The sequence below is a fragment of the Mustela erminea genome, chromosome 4 (assembly GCF_009829155.1).
Source record: "Mustela erminea isolate mMusErm1 chromosome 4, mMusErm1.Pri, whole genome shotgun sequence".
Classification (NCBI taxonomy): Eukaryota; Metazoa; Chordata; class Mammalia; order Carnivora; family Mustelidae; genus Mustela; species Mustela erminea.
The window spans coordinates 14,752,313-14,771,584 of NC_045617.1; the positions used below are offsets into that span (position 1 = coordinate 14,752,313).

The 19,272-nt window shown below is 37.4% G+C and overlaps 1 protein-coding gene across 7 annotated transcripts in view; it reads right to left on the reverse strand.

The window, feature by feature from the left end:
- The window catches only part of ESR1 (estrogen receptor 1), a 408,095-nt gene that overhangs the window by 157,621 nt on the left and 231,202 nt on the right, over positions 1 to 19,272 (reverse strand). For all 7 annotated transcript variants that reach the window (XM_032338713.1, XM_032338718.1, XM_032338711.1 and 4 more), the window contains exon 5: positions 11,763 to 12,098. In XM_032338713.1, the coding sequence (XP_032194604.1) occupies positions 11,763 to 12,098 (336 nt within the window). The remainder of the gene's footprint in view (positions 1 to 11,762; positions 12,099 to 19,272) is intronic.

A 19,272-nucleotide genomic window follows, 5' to 3' on the forward strand; every position in this document is an offset into this window, starting at 1 on the left:
AATCATTCCATGCATATTTTCAGACCACAATGCTCTGCAGCTACAGCTCAATCACAAGAGGAAAGTTGGAAAGACCCCAAATACATGGAGGCTAAAGAGCACCCTACTATAGAATGAATGGGTCAACCAGGAAATTGAAGAAAAATTGAAAAAAAAAACCATGGAAACAAAAGATAATGAAAACACAATGGTTCAAAATCTGTGGGACACAGCAAAGGTAGCCCTGAGAGGAAAATACACAGCAGTAGAAGCCTTTCTCAAGGAACAAGAAAGGTCTCAAATACACAACCTAACCCTACACTTAAAGGAGCTGGAGAAAGAACAACAAAGAAATCCTAAACCCAGCAGGAGAAGAGAAATAATAAAGATCAGAGCAGAAATCAATAAAATAGAAACCAAAAAAACAATAGAACAAATCAATGAAACTAGGAGCTGAAGCTTCGAAAGAATTAATAAGACTGATAAACCCCTGGCCACACTTATCAAAAAGAAAAGAGAAAGGACCCAAATAAATAAAATCATGAATGAAAGAGGAGAGATAACAACCAACATCAAAGATATACAAACAATTATACGAATATATTATGAGCAACTATACGCAAGAAAATTTGACAATCCAGAAGAAATGGATGCATTCCTAGAGACATATAGACTAGCACAACTGAACCAGGAAGAAATAGAAATCCTGAACAGACCCATAACCAGTACAGAGATTGAAGGAATCATCAAAAATATCGCAACAAACAAGGACCCAGGGCCAGATGGCTTCCAGGGGAATTCTACCAAACATTTAAAGAAGAATTAATTCCTATTCTCCTGAAACTGTTCCAAAAAATAAAAATGGAAGGAAAACTTCCAAACTCATTTTATGAGGCCAGCATCACCTTGATCCCAAAACCAGACAAAACCTTGTCTGGTTTTGGGATTCCCATCAAAAATTCCCATCAAAAAAGAGATGCAAAAATTCTCACCAAAATACTAGCCAATAGGATCTAACAGTACATTAAAAGGATTATTCACCATGACCAAGTGGGATTTATTCCAAGGATGCAAGTTTGGCTCAACATCTGCAAATCAATTAATGTGATACAATACATTAATAAAAGAAAGAACAAGAACCATATGATACTTTCAATAGATGCTGAAAAAGCATTTGACAATGTATAGCATCCTTTCCTGATCAAAATTTTTCAAAGTGTATGGATAGAGGGTACATACCTCAATATCATCAAAGCCATCTATGAAAAACACACCACAAATGTCATTCTCAATGTAGAAAACTGAGAGCTTTTCCACTAAGGTCAGGAACACGGCAGGGATGTCCATTATCACCACTGCTATTCAACATAGTACTAGAAGTCCTAGCCTCAGCAATCAGACAACAAAAAGAAATTAAAGGCATCAAAATTGGCAAGGAAGTCAAACTATCACTCTTCACAGATGATATGATACTATATGTGGAAAACCCAGAAGACTCCACTCCAAAACTGCTAGAACTTGTACAGGAATTCAGTAAAATGCCAGGATATAAAATCAATGCACAGGAAACAGTTGCATTTCTTTACACCAACAAAAAAAACAGAAGAAAGAGAAATTAAGGAGTCGATCCCCACTACACCTAAAACCATAAGATGACTAGGAATAAACCTAACCTAAGAGGCAAGGAATCTGTACTCATAAAACTATAAAGTACTCATGAAAGAAATCGAGGAAGACACAAAGAAATGGAAAAATGTTCCATGCTCATGGATTAGAAGAACAAATATTGTGAAAATGTCTATGCTACCTGAAGCAAGCTACACATTTAATGCAATCCCTATCAAAATCCCATCCACTTTTTCAAAGAAATGGAACATATAATCCTAAAATTTATATGGAACCTGAAAAGACCTTGAATAGCCAGAGGTTTATTGAAAAAGAAAGCCAAAGTTGGTGGCATCACAATTCCAGACTTTAAGCTCTATTACAAAGCTGTCATCATCAAGACAGTATGCTACTGGCACAAAAACAGACACATAGATCAATGGAACAGAAGAGAGAGTCCAGAAATAGACCTTCAACTCTATGGTCAACTGATCTTAATCTTCAACAAAGCTAGGGCGCCTGGGTGGCTCAGTGGGTTAAGCCGCTGCCTTCGGCTCAGGTCATGATCTCAGAGTCCTGGGATCGAGTCCCGCATCAGGCTCTCTGCTGAGCAGAGAGCCTGCTTCCCTCTCTCTCTCTCTGGCTGCCTCTCCGTCTACTTGTGATTTCTCTCTGTCAAATTAATAAAAAAAAAAAAATCTTAAAAAAAAAAAAAATCTTCAACAAAGCTAGAAAGAATGTTCAATGGAATAAAGACAGCCTCTTCAGTAAATGATGGTGGGAAAATAGGACAGCCACATGCAGAAAAATGAAACTGGACCATTTCCTTACACCACACATGAAAATAGACTCAATGAAGGACCTCAATGTGAGAAAGGAATCCATCAAAATCCTCAAGGAGAACACAGGCAGCAACCTCTTTGACCTCAGTCGCAGCAACTTCTTCCTAGGAACATTGCCAAAGGCAAGGGAAGCAAGGGCAAAAATGAACTATTGGGACTTCATCAAGATCAAAAGCTTTTGCACAGCAAAGGAAACAGTTAACCAAACCAGAAGACAACTGACAGAATGGGAGAAGAAATTTGCAAATGACATATCAGGGCTAGTGTCCAAAATCTATAAAGAACTTATCAAACTCAATACCCAAAGAACAAATAATCTAATCAAGAAATAGGCAGAGGACATGAACAGACATTTCTGCAAAGAAGACATCCAGATGGCCAACAGACACATGAAAAAGTGTTCCGCATCACTCAGCATCAGGGAAATACAATTCAAACCACAATGAGATACCACCTCACACCAGTCAGAATGGCTAAAATTAACAAGTCAAGAAAGGACAGATGCTGGTGAGGATGCAGAGAAAGGGGAACCCTCCTACACTGTAGGTGGGAATGCAAGCTGGTGCAGCCACTCTGGAAAACAGCATGGAGGTTCCTCAAAAAGTTGAAAATAGAGCTACCCTATGACCCAGCAATTACACTACTGGGTATTTACCCAAAGATACAAACGTGATCCAAAGAAGCACGTGCACCCTAATGTTTATAGCAGCAATGTTCACAATAGCCAAACTATGGAAAGAACCTACATGTCCATCAACAGAAGAACGGATAAAGAAGAAGTGAGATATATATATATATATATATATATATATATATATATATATATACATACACACACACACACACATACATACAATGGAATACTATGCAGCCATCAAAAGAAATGAAATCTTGCCATTTGCAACAACATGGATGGAACTAGAGGACATTATGCTGAGTGAAATAAGTCAATCGGAGAAAGACAACTATCATATGCTCTCCCTGATATGAGGAAGTTGAGAAGCAACATGGGGGGTTTGGGGGGTAGGAAAAGAATAAATGAAACAAGATAGGATCGAGAGGGAGAAAAGCCATAAGAGACTCTTAATCTCACAAAACAAACTGAGGGTTGCTTGGTGGAAGGGGGTAGGGAGAAGGTGGTCGGGTTATGGACATTGAGAAGGGTATGTGCTATGGTGAGTGCTGTGAAGTGTGTAAACCTGGTGATTCACAGACCTGTACCCCTGGGGCTAATAATACATTATATGTTAATTTTAAAAATTAATGAAAAAAAAAAAGAAAGCGAGAGACAGAGAACAAAAGAAAAGTGAGATGCTGCTGATAAATAGAACTGAGTTATTATTTTGTATCAAAAGCACAATGATTCTGATGAACATTTACATTTAAGCACTAACTCATTTGCACTTAAGGGTTGTTAAAACTCTAACCACTATAGCAAAAATATTTAGTATACAGTTCAACTGTTATATTTTCCATAAAAACTAAATGTTGAGTGAAAAAAAAAAAAGGTAGCATGAGGGGCTTACAAGACATCAAGAAAATCACTATCCATATTACAGGGGTTCCAGGAGATGAGAGAATGAAAGGGGTAGAAAGTTCACTCAAAGAAGTGATGGAAAACTTCCCTAACCTAGGGAAAGAAATAGACATCCAGATCCAAGAAACCCGAAGAGTTGCAAAAAATATGAACCAAAGAAACCCACACCTAGACACATTAAAATTAATTTGTCAAAAGTTAAAGACAAAAGAATCTTAAAAGCAGTAAAATAAAATCACCTTGTTACACACAAGGCTACCACCAGATAAGGCTCTCAGCAGATAACACTATTCGCATCAGCATATTTTTCAGAAACGTCACAGGTCAAAAGAGAGCAGCATAATATATTCAAGGTGCTGAAAGAAAGAAAAACACGAATTTAGACTCTACCAAGCAAAGATGTCCTTCGGAATTTTGAAGGAGAGTCAAGAGTTTACCAGACAAGCAAAAGCTGAACGACTTTATCATCACTAGCCCTGCCTTACAAGAAATGTTAAAGGTACTTTTTCAATCTAAAATAAAAGGATGTTTTTTAGTAATAGGAAAATGTTTGAAAGCATAAATCTCAACAGTAAGGTAAATATAGAGTTAGATTCAGAATACTCTAATGTTGTTATGGTGACGTTAAATCACTTGTAAGTCTAGGGGCACCTGGGTGGCTCAGTGGGTTAAAGCCTCTGTTTTCGGCTCAGGTCATGATCCCAGGGTCCTGGGATCGAGCCCCACATCTGGCTCTCTGCTCAGCAGGATGCCTGCTTCTCTTCCTCTCTCTCTGTCTGTCTGCCTCTCTGCCTACTTGTGATCTCTCTCTGTCAAATAAATAAATAAAATCTTTTAAAAAAAAATCACTCGTAAATCTAGTAGGAAGGTTAATCGACAAATATAGTAAAAATAACCATAACTACAATAATTTATAATGGATGCCTAAGGCAAAAAGATGTAAATTTGTGACATCAAACATAAAACATTGAGGGAGAGTAAAAAAAAAAAAAAATAAATAGAGCTTTAAAATATGTTCAAGCTTAATTTGTCACAAATCACCAATATATGTTATAAATACAAGTTGTTACATGTAAGCCTAATAGTAGCTACAAAGCAAATAACTATAGTAGATAAAAAATAATAAGAAAGGAATCTAAGCAAACCACTGCTAAAATCATCAAACTGCAAGAGAAGAAACAGAGGAACAACAAAACAGAAACAATTAACAAAATGGCAACAAGTACACATCTATCAGTAATTAAGTGTAAATGAATCCTCTAATACTGAATCCTCTAATCAGACATAAAGTGACAGAATGAATAAAAAACAAGATCCAACTATATGCTGCCTACAAGAGACTCACTTCAGGTTTAAGGACACAAAAAGACTGAAAGTGAAGGGATAGAAAAAGATAGTCCATCCAAATATAAACCAAAAGAAAGAAGGAGTAGTTCTATAAATGAAAATTCAAGAATTTTCAATTACAGCAAAGACTGTAATAAGATTAAAAAATCATTATATAAGGATAAAGGGGTCAATCCAGCAAGAGGGTAAAGCATTTGTAAATATTTATGCACCCAACAATGGAGCACCTAAATACATAAAGCAAGTATTAACAGACCTAAAGAGAGGAATAGACAGCAATTCAAGAATAATAAAGGGCTTTAATATCCCATTTTCAACAATGGATAGATCATCCAGACCAAAAAAAAAATCAATAAAGAAACATTGGGCTTAAATAATACACTAGACTTAATGTGAGAGATATCTCATGGTCATGGATTGGGAAAAAAAGAACTATTAAAATGTCTATACCACCCAACCAATCTACAGATTCAGCGCAATCTCTATCAAAATTCCAATGAGATTTTTCATTGCAATAGAAAAAAAAATCCTAAAATTCCTATGGAACCATAAAGACCCTGAATAGCCAAAGTAATCTTAAGAAAGAAGAGGAAAGCTGTGGGTATAAGTATCACACTTCCTGATTTTAAACTATATTACAAAGCCATAGTAATCAAGAGTATGGTATTAGCATAAAAACAGTGACACAGATCAACGGCACAGAATAGAAACTCCAGACATAAACCCAAACATATGTGGTCAGTTAATTTACAACAAAAGAGCTAAGGATATACAATGAGGAAAATATGGTCTCTTCAATAAAAAGTGATGGGAAACTGGACAGGCACATGCACAAGAATGAAATTAAAAATAACTTTAGCACAGCCCAATAAAAAGACAACCGACTAAATGAGATAAAATATCTGTAAAACATATACCTGATTAGGGGTTAATATCAAACATATATAAAGAACTCATACATCTCAAGAGCAATAAAAACAATCTGATTTAAAAAATAGGCAAGAAGGGCCCCTAGGTAACTCAGTCCATTAAGCATCTGACTCTTGGTTTCAGCTCAGGTCATAATCTCAGGGTTGTGAGATAAAGTCTTGCATCAGGTTCAGCACTGGGCATGGAGCTTGCTTAAGATTCTCTCTTCCTTTTCCTCTGCCCCTCCTCCCTTGACACTTGCATCCATTCTCTATCTTTAAAAAAAAGTGGGCAGAGGACTGAATAGACGTTTTTCCAAAAAGGACATACAAATTGCACAATACCAATAGGTATATGAAAAGATGCTCAACATCACTAATCATCAAGGAAAGACAAATCAAAACTACAATGAGAGATTAAAAGTCACTTATGGTTTGTCTCCCTCCCAATCCCATCTTGTTTCATTTATTCTTCTCCTACCCACTTAAGCCCCCATGTTGCATCACCACTTCCTCATATCAGGGAGATCATATGATAGTTGTCTTTCTCTGCTTGACTTATTTCGCTAAGCATGATACGCTCTAGTTCCATCCATGTTGTCGCAAATGGCAAGATTTCATTTCTTTTGATGGCTGCATAGTATTCCATTGTGTATATATACCACATCTTCTTGATCCATTCATCTGTTGATGGACATCTAGGTTCTTTCCATAGTTTGGCTATTGTGTAAACCTGGTGATTCACAGACCTGTACCCCTGGGGATAGAGTATTATGCCTCCATCAGAAAGGATGAATACCCAACTTTTGTAGCAACATGGACGGGACTGGAAGAGATTATGCTGAGTGAAATAAGTCAAGCAGAGAGAGTCAATTATCATATGGTTTCACTTATTTGTGGAGCATAACAAATAGCATGGAGGACATGGGGACTTAGAGTGGAGAAGGGAGTTGGGGGAAATTGGAAGGGGAGGTGAACCATGAGAGACTATGGACTCTGAAAAACAATCTGAGGGTTTTGAAGGGACGGGGGGTGGGAGGTTGGGGTACCAGGTGGTGGGTATTATAGAGGGCACGGATTGCATGGAGCACGGGGTGTGGTGCAAAAATAATGAATACTGTTATGCTGGAAATTAAAAATAAATAAATAAATAAATAAATAAATAAATAAATAAATAAATAAATGAAAAAAAAAAAACTACAATGAGATATCACCTCACAACTGTTAGACTGGCTTTCATCAAAAAGACAATAGATAAGTGTTGAAAAGGATGTGGAGAAAAAGAAATTTTTGTGCACTGTTGATGGGACTGTAACCTGGCACATCCACTGTGAAAAACAGTATAGCAGTTCCACAAAAAGTGTAAAAAGTAACCACCATATGACCACACCAATCCTATTTCCGGGCATATACTAAAGGAAATGTAAGCCGGATTTCAAAGAGATATGTATACTTCCATGTTCGCTGCAATATTATACATAATAGTCAAGAGAGGAAAACAACCCAAGTGTCCATCAACAGATAAATGAACAATTAGGATTTGATAGAGCTAGATCCAGATATAATGGAATATTAGTTAGCCATGAGAAAAAAGGAAATTCTGCTATTTGTAACACATAGATAGACCTTAAGGCCTTATGTTAAATGAAATAAGCCAAAGACAGAAAGAGAGAAATACTGTCTGATATCACTTAGATCTGGAATTTAAGGAGACAAAAATGTCAAATTCCTAGAAACAGAGTAGAAAAGTGGTTGCCAGGCTTTGCGGAATGGGACAGGGAGGGAGAGGTTGGTAAGAATATAATTTGTCAGCTATCAGATGAAAGAGGTCAGAGGATCTAATGTAAATCATGATGACTATAATTGATAACACAGTATCATACAATTAAAATGTGTTGAGAGAAGAACTTAAATGTTCTCACCACAAAATAAAAGAAAGAAAGAATAAAGCACAGTGATGGATGTGTTAATTAACTAGATGAGAGGGGATCCTTTCACAAAGCCCAAATACATCAAATCGCCACAACTTTAAATATCTTATGATTTTATTTGTCAATTATACCTCATGAAAACTGAAGTTCTTTTTGTTTTTTTTGTTTGTTTTAATTTTATTTATTTATTTGACAGAGAGAGATCACAAGTAGGCAGAGAGGCAGGAAGAGAGAGAAGGGGGGAAGCAGGCTCCCTGCTGAGCAGAGAGCCCGATGTGGGGCTCGATCCCAGGACCCTGAGATCATGACCTGAGCCAAAGGCAGCGGCTTAACCCACTGAGCCACCCAGGCACCCCAGAAAACTGAAGTTTTAAAAAATGAAGTCAACTCACAATTTCTATTCTATTGATAGTAGCTAAAGATTAACCAATGCACACATGGGTGGCTCAATCAGTTAAGCATCTGAGTCCTCATTTTGCCTCGGGTCATGATCTCAGGGTCCAGAGATCCAATATGCCTAAGAGTCTCTCTCTCTCCTTTCCCTCAGCCCTCCTCCCACTCACACTCAAATAAATAAATAAATAAATAAATAAATAAATGAATGAATAAATAAATAAAAAAAATCTTTTAAGTAACTAAATATAAAAAATAAAGATTAACCAAATGTTCCAGGCAGGTTTTTGAATCATGTAAATTCCAAGTACTTCTAGAACTGGCTTTCTTGCTACTTTTACCAGAAATGCTTTGTACTTCGTCTCTTTTAACCTCAAACCATCACCATAGAAATGCACTATTGCCTATACTAGATTTTAGGGATGGACTATTTTTTTTTAAATGACAGATGGCATTTGGATATATAAAAGCTTGCCAAATGTGATTTTGTCAGTTTTCTGTAAAGCTTGACAATCATCTTCAAAGTTTTTCCTAAAGACTTTTTCTTCCTTCAGTTTTCATCTTTTTAAAATCAGTGACTATTTTTATTTTGCTTGGTCAGACAAGTAGGCTTTTGATTTACAACAGCTGTATTTCAATAGTGCACACACAAACAATTTCATTTCTGCCTTTATAATTCTTTTTTTAACCATCAAGTAATAAATCATAGTTTGGTCCAAGGGTTTTGGAATCATTTTGGACTTTTAATCTAATATAATCAAGTGGGTTTGCTATACATCTAATTATCATAAGTTTTGTTTAGCTCTGTGTTTAACAATTGGTTAGCTCAGCACGAACATATTTTCTTTCCCTTGATTTCTGTCTCCATTTCATTCCCAAATTTAGATTATTGTCACGAATTCTTCATTTACTGCTAATGTACTTGAACCTCATTCCAGTTATTCCACATGCCCTTCAGGTTTTTATAATTATACAAATGTCATGATGGAAATCTATAGATAAGTGTGAAGATATATACTTGTATGCAACAGCGCTCTGGAATGAATACTGCCAAGACTTCAAGAAGGAAAATATATGCTTACAGGACAACAAAACTTAACAGCAACCAAGAGGTAGCTGCATGGAGCACTGGGTGTGATGCATAAGCAATAAATCTTAGAACACTAGAAAAATAAAATAAAATAAAAGGAAGTAAGAGAAATTGGAGGGGGAGATGAACCATGAGAGACTATGGACTCTGAAAAACAATCTGAGGGTTTTGAAGGGGTGGTCATGGGAGGTTGGGTGAGCCTGGTGGTGGGTATTATGGAGGGCATGTATTGCATGGAGCACCAGGTTTGGTGAATAAACAATGAATTCTGGCACACTGAATAGAAATTTAAAAAATTAAAAATTGAAAAAAAATAAGTAAATTAAGTAGGAGTAGATAAAATTATCAAAAAATTGGTAAATATTTAGTCTTCCCTGGTTTTTCTGTTTGTTTGTTTTTTGGGTTTTGGTAACCAAAAAGCTTTAGAGTTTTATTGACTTAGGTTAAGCGAAAAACTAAGGTAAATTCATTTAAATTCATTAAACATGTAAACCATTTCCAAATAAATAAAATACTAAAATATTAAAAAATAAATAAATAAATAAAAATAAAATTTAAAAGAGTTGATTCTCAGGTATATGGCCATAATTTGTTTTCTTTTGTTTTGTTTTTTTCTCTTCTCCCAAGGTTTTTTTTTTTAAAGATTTTTCTTTATATTTATTTATTTGACATAGAGAGAGATCATAAGGCGGAGAGGCAGGCAGAGAGAGAGAGAGAAGGAAGCAGGCTCCCTGCCGAGCAGAAAGCCTGACTCGGGGCTTGATCCCATGGGATCATGACCTGAGCTGAAGGCAGAAGTTTTAATCCACTGAGCCACCCAGTCACCCCTCCCAAGGTATTTTTTACAAAGGGAGTAACAAATATAAAGACAAAGCTTAAAACTTTGTTACATTTAGATTCCAATATCTTCTTACATGGATCTGCTTCACCTGAGAATGGTAAGCTAGGCAGGTGCCCAATAAAAATCTTAATTTCAGAGATGGACACACTTTTTACTTGCCAGTTGGACTGACCCTAAAAATCTAAATATGCCTGTCAATTCTCATGTCTCCATTTAATGCAATCTCCATCACCTACATGGATACCCCCTATCAAGTTGGGTTCAAACATTGCTGGCTCCTTATTCAAAGGACCACATGTTTATATATTAATATATGCAAATACATTAAATAGTCTCTAAGGCCAGACATTTGTTCACTTGGTCTATAATCAATGAACTCTGAAATGCAAGTATAAAACTCCACATTTATTTAGTTTAATAAAATTCCATGTGTCATAGGAAATAATTAATTTCATCTATTAAAGGAAACCAAACAAGACAATCTCTGTCCAAAAGCATTACTCATTTGATCTATAAGCCCAGAAAAAAGATTTAACTTCCTCTTGCCTTGGTTCACCTACATTATTAGTTCCTGAATGGATATGTTGGGGCATGGAGGAGGTCATTTTCTAGTCTTGTTTCCATAATAACTAGAATTCTTCTCCCTGAACAACAAGAGTAACAGTCAAGTTTTACAGGAACACCAGTTCTGAGAGAACCAACTGAAGGACCAAGTGTCATTCAGCCAATGATTCCTTCTACAGGCTCTTCTCAGGGATGAGAACCCAATTTATTGTTCCTTTGTATTACCTTTCTCCTAAAATATTAAGAGTTGACAGCTGAGTAAATAACTGGCATTCAGTAAAGACACCTATTATTATCTCTTTAGTCCACAAAGATCTTAAAAGAAAATATTTTAAGGTAAAATTGTCTACTAATAATTGAGGTGCTTTGAACAAAAGTTCTCAATATTATAATTTGTAGTGCATGGATCATGGTGTTAAAAACTTCTGACAATAGCAACACATAATAGTACATGCACTTCCTGGGTTGTGAACATCCCAGATTTTTTGGTTAAAAATAATGCCAGGTTAAAGACTTTAATCTTCTACATTTTGATTTTGAAACATTATCTCCTAATTTCCAGGAGAATTGTGGTATGTTGATAGCAAAAATTAACAAATTCAGAAGAAACCGTGAAACCAATTCAATAGCAAGATGTTGTTTCGCCCCACGTCTCCCATGACAGCACAACTGGGTCAGGAGTAATTATTAACTCTCAAAATAAATGTTGAGCTTAGCATTCTTACCTGGCACCCTCTTTGCCCAGTTGATCATGTGAACCAGCTCCCTGTCGGCAAGGTTAGTCAGCAAGCCCATCATCGAAGCCTCACTGAAGGGTCTAGAAGGATCGTAGTCAGAATAGATTATGGGGGGCTCAGCCTCCAACAAGGCACTGACCATCTGATCGGCTGTCAGAGACAAGGCTGGGCTGTTCTTCTTAGTGTGCTTAATCAAGAGTGGGCTTGGCCACAGGTTGGAAGTCCTCATATCTCCAGAGGACCCCACTTCATTCCTGCCCTCTGCATCATCTCTCTGGCGCTTGTGCTTCAACATTCTCCCTCCTCTTCGGTCTTTCCGTATCCCTGAGAACACAGAAAGGAAAAAAAAATACCCGGTTTATTTATTCTTTTCATATTAACTTTCTTACTAAAACCAATTTCAATGCTAATAGCCTTTATTTTATTTACAGAAATATTTGAGGCACAGGTGGACTAGTGTTTACCAACCAGCTGCCTAAGAGGAAAAAAGGCTTTGATCCATAGCACTGACCGATTTCCATGGTGAAAATGCTTCCACTGTGGCAAATTTCAAGCTACTTGTCTTATATCAAGCGGTTTTCAGAATGGCTGGAAAGTTCACAGTGGACTTTTTGTGAGCTGGTCCAAGCTGATTCTCACAAATGGGTTGTGTGTCTGTGTGTGTGTGTGTGTGTGTGTGTGTATGTGTGCACATGCATGGGTGTGTCACAGATGCTATAAAAAGAGCAGAATTATAATTACTTATTCTTGAAATATGGCTTAGCATCAAAGACCACTTCTGCTATGGACACTCTTTTAACAATAGATTTAAAAGTCAATGAAAAAAGGAAGATGGCGGAGAAGTAGCAGGCTGAGACTACATCAGGTAGCAGGAAAACAGCTAGATAGCTTATCAAACCATTGCAAACACAAAACAGAAAATCGGCCACTTTCTGAAAGTTAGGACCAGTGGAGAAGTGAATCCAAAGTGACGGGAAGACAGACTGCAGGGGGAGGGGCCGGCTCCCAGCAAGAGGTGGAACAACGGAGCACAAAACCAGGACTTTTAAAAGTCTGCTCCACTGAGGGACATTGCTCCAGAGGCTAAACCGGGGTGAAGCCCACACAGGGCCAGCATGGCCCCAGGTCCTGCGGGGTCACAGAAGGATTGGGGGTGTCTGAGTGTCACAGAACTCACAGGTATTAGACCAGGGAAGCTGGCTACAGAGACAGAGCTGAGGAGTGAGCTCTCAAGTCAGGGTTACCTTGAACTGGTCGAAGGCTGGGTGAGCTCGGAGCACGGCCAGAGGCCAGGGAGATGGGAATGATTGGGTTCTTTTCTCTGAGGGCGCACTGAGGAGTGGGGACCTGAGCTCTCCGCTCCTCCGGGTCAGAGACTGGGAGGCTGCCATTTTTATTTCCATCCTCCGAAACTCTACGGAAAGCATTCAGGGGACAAAAGCTCCCCAAAGCGAACACAAGCAGATTACTTAGCCCATCACCTGGTAAGGGCGACGAAATTCCACCTTGGGCAAATCACTACAATAGGCCCCTCTCCCAGAAGATCAACAAGAAATCCAGCCAAGACAAAGTTCACCTACCAAGGAGAGCAGCAGAATTCCAGTGGAGGAGCAAAGGACAGAACTCATGGCTTTCTCCCCATACTTCTTTATTTTTGCAGTTAATTTAATTTTTTTGAATTTTTTTTCCTTCTGCTAAATTTTTTTAACTTTTACCCTTTTCTTTTTTAACGTTTTTTAACAAGCATATCTAATATATATATGTGTATATATATATTCTTTTCTTCTTTATATTTTTTATTTGTTTTCTTTTTTAAATTTTTTTTTTTCTGAACTTCTTTTTATCCCCTTTCTCCCTCCCACGATTTGGGGTCTCTTCTGATGTGGTTAAAGCGCATTTTCCTGGGGTCTTTGCCACCCTTTCAGTATTTTATTTGCTCCTTCATATACTCTTATCTGGACAAAATGCAAAGGCAGAAAAACTCACCACAAAAAAAAAAAAAGAACAAGAGGCAATACGAAAGGCTAGGGACCTAATCAATACAGTCATTGGTAATATGTCAGATCTAGAGTTCAGAATGACGATTCTCAAGGTTCTAGCTGGACTCGAAAAAGGCATGGAAGATATTAGAGAAATCCTCTCTTGATAGATAAAAGCCCTTTCTGGAGAAATAAAAGAACTAAAGTCTAACCAAGTTGAAATCAAAAAAGCTATTAATGAGGTGCAATAAAAAATGGAGGCTCTTACTGCTAAGATAAATGAAGCAGAAGAAAGAATTAGTGATATAGGAGACCAAATGACAGAGAATAAAGAAGCTGAGCAAAAGAGGGACAAACAGCTACTGGACTACCAGAGTAGAATTAGAGAGCTAAGTGACACCATAAGATGAAACAACATTAGAATAATTGGGATTCCAGAAGAAGAAGAAAGAGAGGGGAGCAGAAGGTATATTGGAGAGAATTATTGTAGAGAATTTCCATAATATGGCAAAGGGAGCAAGCATCAAAATCCAGGAGGTACAGAGAACCCCCTCAAAATCAATAAGAATAGGTCCATAGCCCATCACCTAATAGTAAAATTTACAAGTCTTAGCGACAAAGGGAAAATCCTGAAAGCAGCCCAGGAAAAGAAGTCTGTTACATACAATGGTAAAAATATTAGATTAGCAGCAGACTTATCCACAGAGACCTGGCAGGCCAGAAAGAACTGGCATGATATATGCAGAGCACTAAAGGAGAAAAACATGCAGCCAAGAATACTATATCCAGCTAGGCTATCCTTGAAAATAAAAGGAGAGATAAAAAGCTACCAGACAAACAAAAACTAAAAGAATTTGCCAACACCAAACCAGCTCTACAGGAGATATTGAAAGGGGTCCTCTAAGCAAAGAGCAATGCTAAAAGTAGTAGATCAGAAAGGAACAGAGACAATATACAGTAACAGTCACCTTACAGGCAATAGAATGGCGCTAAATTCATATCTCTCAATAGTTACCTTGAATGTAAATGGGCTAAATGCCCCAATCAAAAGACACAGTGTATCCGAATGGATAAAAAAAACAAAACCCATCAATATGTTGCCTACAAGAAACTCATTTTAGTCCCGAAGACACATCCAGATTTAAAGTAAAGGGGTGGAAAACAATTTACCATGCTAATGGACATCAGAAGAAAGCTGGCATGGCAATCCTTATATCAGATCAATTAGATTTTAATCCAAAGACTATAATAAGAGATGAGGAAGGACACTATATCATACTCAAAGGGTGTGTCCAAAAAGAAGATCTAACAATTTTAAATATCTATGTGCCTAACATGGGAGCAGCCAACTATATAAACAAATTAATAATAAAATCAAAGAAACACATCAATGATAATACAATAATAGTAGGGGACTTTAACACTCCCCTCACTGAAATAGACAGATCATCCAAGCAAAAGATCAACAAGGAAATAAAGGCCTTATATGACACACTGGACCAGATGGACATCACAGATATAATCAGAACATTTCATCCCAAAGCAACAGAATAGACATTCTTCTCTAGTGCATATGGAACATTCTCCAGAATAGATCACATCCTGGGTCATAAATCAGGTCTCAACCAGTATCAAAAGATTGGGATCACATTCCCTGCATATTTTCAGAACACAATGTTCTGAAGCTAGAACTCAATCACCAGAGGAAATTTGGAAAGAACACAATACATGGAGACTAAACAGCATCCTTCTAAAGAATGAATGGGTCAACCAGGAAATTAAAGAAGAATTGAAAAAATTCATGGAAACAAAAGATAATGAAAACACAACGGTTCAAAATCTGTGGGATATAGCAAAGGTAGTCCTGAGAGGAAAATCTATAGCGGTACAAGACTTTCTCAATAAACAAGAAAGGTCTCAAGTACACAACCTAACCCTACACCTAAAGGAGCTGAAAACAGAACAACAAAGAAAGCCTAAACCCAGCAGGAGAAGAGAAATAATAAAGACCAGAGCAGAAATCAATAAAATAGAAACCAAAAAAAACCAATAGAACAAATCAATGAAACTAAGAGCTGATTCTTTGAAAGAATTAATAAGATTGACAAACCCCTGGCCAGATTTATCAAAAAGAAAAGAGAAAGGACCCAAATAAATAAAATCATGAATGAAAGAAGAGAGATCACAACTACCACCAAAGAAATACAATTATAAGAACATACTATGAGCAACTCTACACCAACAAATCTGATAATATGAAAAAAATGGATGCATTCCTAGAGACATATAAACTACCACAACTGAACCAGTAAGAAATAGAAAACCTGAACAGACCCATAACCAGTAAGGAGATTGAAACAGTCATTAAAAATCTCCAAACAACAAAAGCCCAGGGCCAGATGCCTTCTCAGGGGAATTCTACCAAACATTTAATTCCTATTCTCCTGAAACTGTTCCAAAAAATAACAATGGAAGGAAAACTTCCAAACTCATTTTATGAGGCCAGCATCACCTTGATCCCAAAACCAGATAAGGATCCCATCAAGAAAGAGAATTGCAGACTAATATCCTTAATGAACACAGATGCGAAAATTCTCACCAAAATATTAGCCAATAGGATTCAACAATACATTAAAAGGATTATTCACCACAACCAAGTGGGATTTATTCCAGGGATGCAAGGTTGGCTCAACATCTGTAAATCAATCAATGTGATACAACACATTAATAAAAGAAAGAACAAGAACCATATCATACTCTCAATAGATGCTGAAAAAGCATTTGACAAGGTACAGCATCCCTTCCTCATCAAAACTCTTCAAAGTGTAGGGATAGAGGGTACATACCTCAATATTATCAAAGCCATCTATGAAAAACCCATCTCAAATATCATTCTCAATGGAGAAAAACTGAGAGCCTTTCCACTAAGGTCAGGAACACGCCAGGGATGTCCATTATCACCACTGCTTTTCAACATAGTACTAGAAGTCCTAGCCTCAGCAATCAGACAACAAAAAGAAATTAAAGGCATCCAAATCGGCAAAGAAGAAGTCAAACTATCACTCTTCGCAGATGATATGATACTATATGTGGAAAACCCAAAAGACTCCACTCCAAAACTGCTAGAACTTGTACAGGAATTCAGTAAAGTGTCAGGTTATAAAATCAATGCATAGAAATCAGTTGCATTTCTCTACACCAACAACAGACAGAAGAAAGAGAAATTAAGGAGTCAATCCCATTTACAATTGCACCCAAAACTATAAGATACCTAGAATAAACCTAACCAAAGAGGCAAATAATCTATACTCAGAAAACTATAAAGTACTCATGAAAGAAATTGAGGAAGACACAAAGAAATGGAAAAATGTTCCATGCTCCTGGATTGGAAGAACAAATATTGTGAAAATGTCTACACTACCTAAAGCAATCTACACATTTAATGCAATCCCTATCAAAATCCCATCCATTTTTTTCAAAAAATTGAACAAATCATCCTAAATTTTATATGGAACCAGAAAAGACCTCAAAGAGCTAAAGGAATACTGAAAAAGAAAGCCAAAGTTGGTGGCATCACAATTCCGGACTTCAAGCTCTATTACAAAGCTGTCATCATCAAGACAGCATGGTACTGGCACAAAAACAGACACATAGATCAATGGAACAGAATAGAGAGCCCAGAAATAGACCTTCAACTCTATGGTAAACTAATCTTCGACAAAGCAGGAAAGAATGTCCAGTGGAAAAAAAGACAGCCTCTTTAATAAATGGTGTTGGCAAAATTGGACGGCCACGTGCATAAAAATGAAATTGGACCATTTTTTTACACCACACACAAAAATAGACTCAAAATGGATGAAGGACCTCAATGTGAGAAAGGAATCCATCAAAACCCTTGAGGAGAACACAGGCAGCAACCTCTTTGACCTCAGCCCCAGCAACGTCTTCCTAGGAACATCGCCAAAGGCAAGGGAAGCAAGGGCAAAAATGAACTATTGGGATTTCATCAAGATCAAAAGCTTTTGCATTTAACAAAACCAAAAGACAACTGACAAAATGGGAGAAGATATTTGCAAATGACATTATCAGATAAAGGGCTAGTGTCCAAAATCTTTAAAGAACTTAGCAAGCTCAACACCCAAAGAACAAATAATCCAATCAAGAAATGGGCAGAAGACATGAACAGATATTTCTGCAAAGAAGACATCCAGATGGCCAACAGACACATGAAAAAGTGCTCCATATCACTCGGCATCAGGGAAATACAAATCAAAACCACAATGAGATACCACCTCACACCAGTCAGAATGGCTAAAATTAACAAGTCAGGAAAGGACAGATGCTGGCGAGGATGCAGAGAAAGGGGAACGCTCCTACTCTGTGGGTGGGAATGCAAGCTGGCGCAATCACTCTGGAAAACAGCATGGAGGTTCCTCAAAAAGTTGAAAATAGAGCTACCCTATGACCCCAGCAATCTCACTTCTGGCTATTTACCCTAAAGATACAAAAGTAGTGATCCGAAGGGGCACGTGCACCCAAATGTTTATAGCAGCAATGTCTACAATAGCCAAACTATAGAAAGAGCCTAGATGTCCATCAACAGATGAATGGATAAAGAAGATGTGGTATATATATATACAATGGAATACTATGAAGCCATCCAAAGAAATGAAATCTTGCCATTTGTGACAAAGTGGATAGAAGTAGAGGGTATCATGCTTAGTGAAATAAGTCAATCAGAGAAAGACAACATCATATGATTATGATCTCCCTGATATGAGGAAGTGGAGATGCAACATGGGGGGTTAGGGGGTTAGGGGAAGAATAGATGAAACAAGATGGGATTGGGAGGGAGACAAACCATAAGTGACTCTTAATCTCATGAAACAAACTAAGGGTTGCTGGGGGGAGGGGGCTAGGAAGAGGGGGGTGGGGTTATGGACATTGGGGAGGGTATGTGCTATGGTGAGTGCTGTGAAGTGTGTAAACCTGGTGATTCACAGACCTGTACCCCTGGGGATAAAATTACATTATATGTTTATTTAAAAAAATAAATAAATAATAAAAAAAATAAAGGGTTCGTCTGGTCTGAACCATGACCCCAGTGTAGTCTCCTGAGAGACTTCTATACACAGATCTCCAAATACTCCATCTTAACCTATTTCTTACTGCATTTTAGGCAAAGCTATACTGTTTTGATTAGATCATAAAGAATAAAAATAGGTTAAAAAAATCAATGAAAAAAGCACTTTCTAACCATCCTTACCGTCCAAGTAGGTCTCTTAATGGAAGGCATGGTTGGAGAATGACTTCTCGGAAACGTATCTCACTCTGGAGCCCACAGGTCCTCAGTGAGTCTTTGTGGCTAAGACTGACTTAGCACTTGACCTAAGACAGTCAAGTTGTTTACTTGGTTCTAACATTTTCCCAAATGTATTTCTATTTCCCTCATATAAGTTCTTTAAAACAGTTGAGAATAATTGCCCCCCAAAAGCTTACCCAGCTGTGGTTCTCACTAA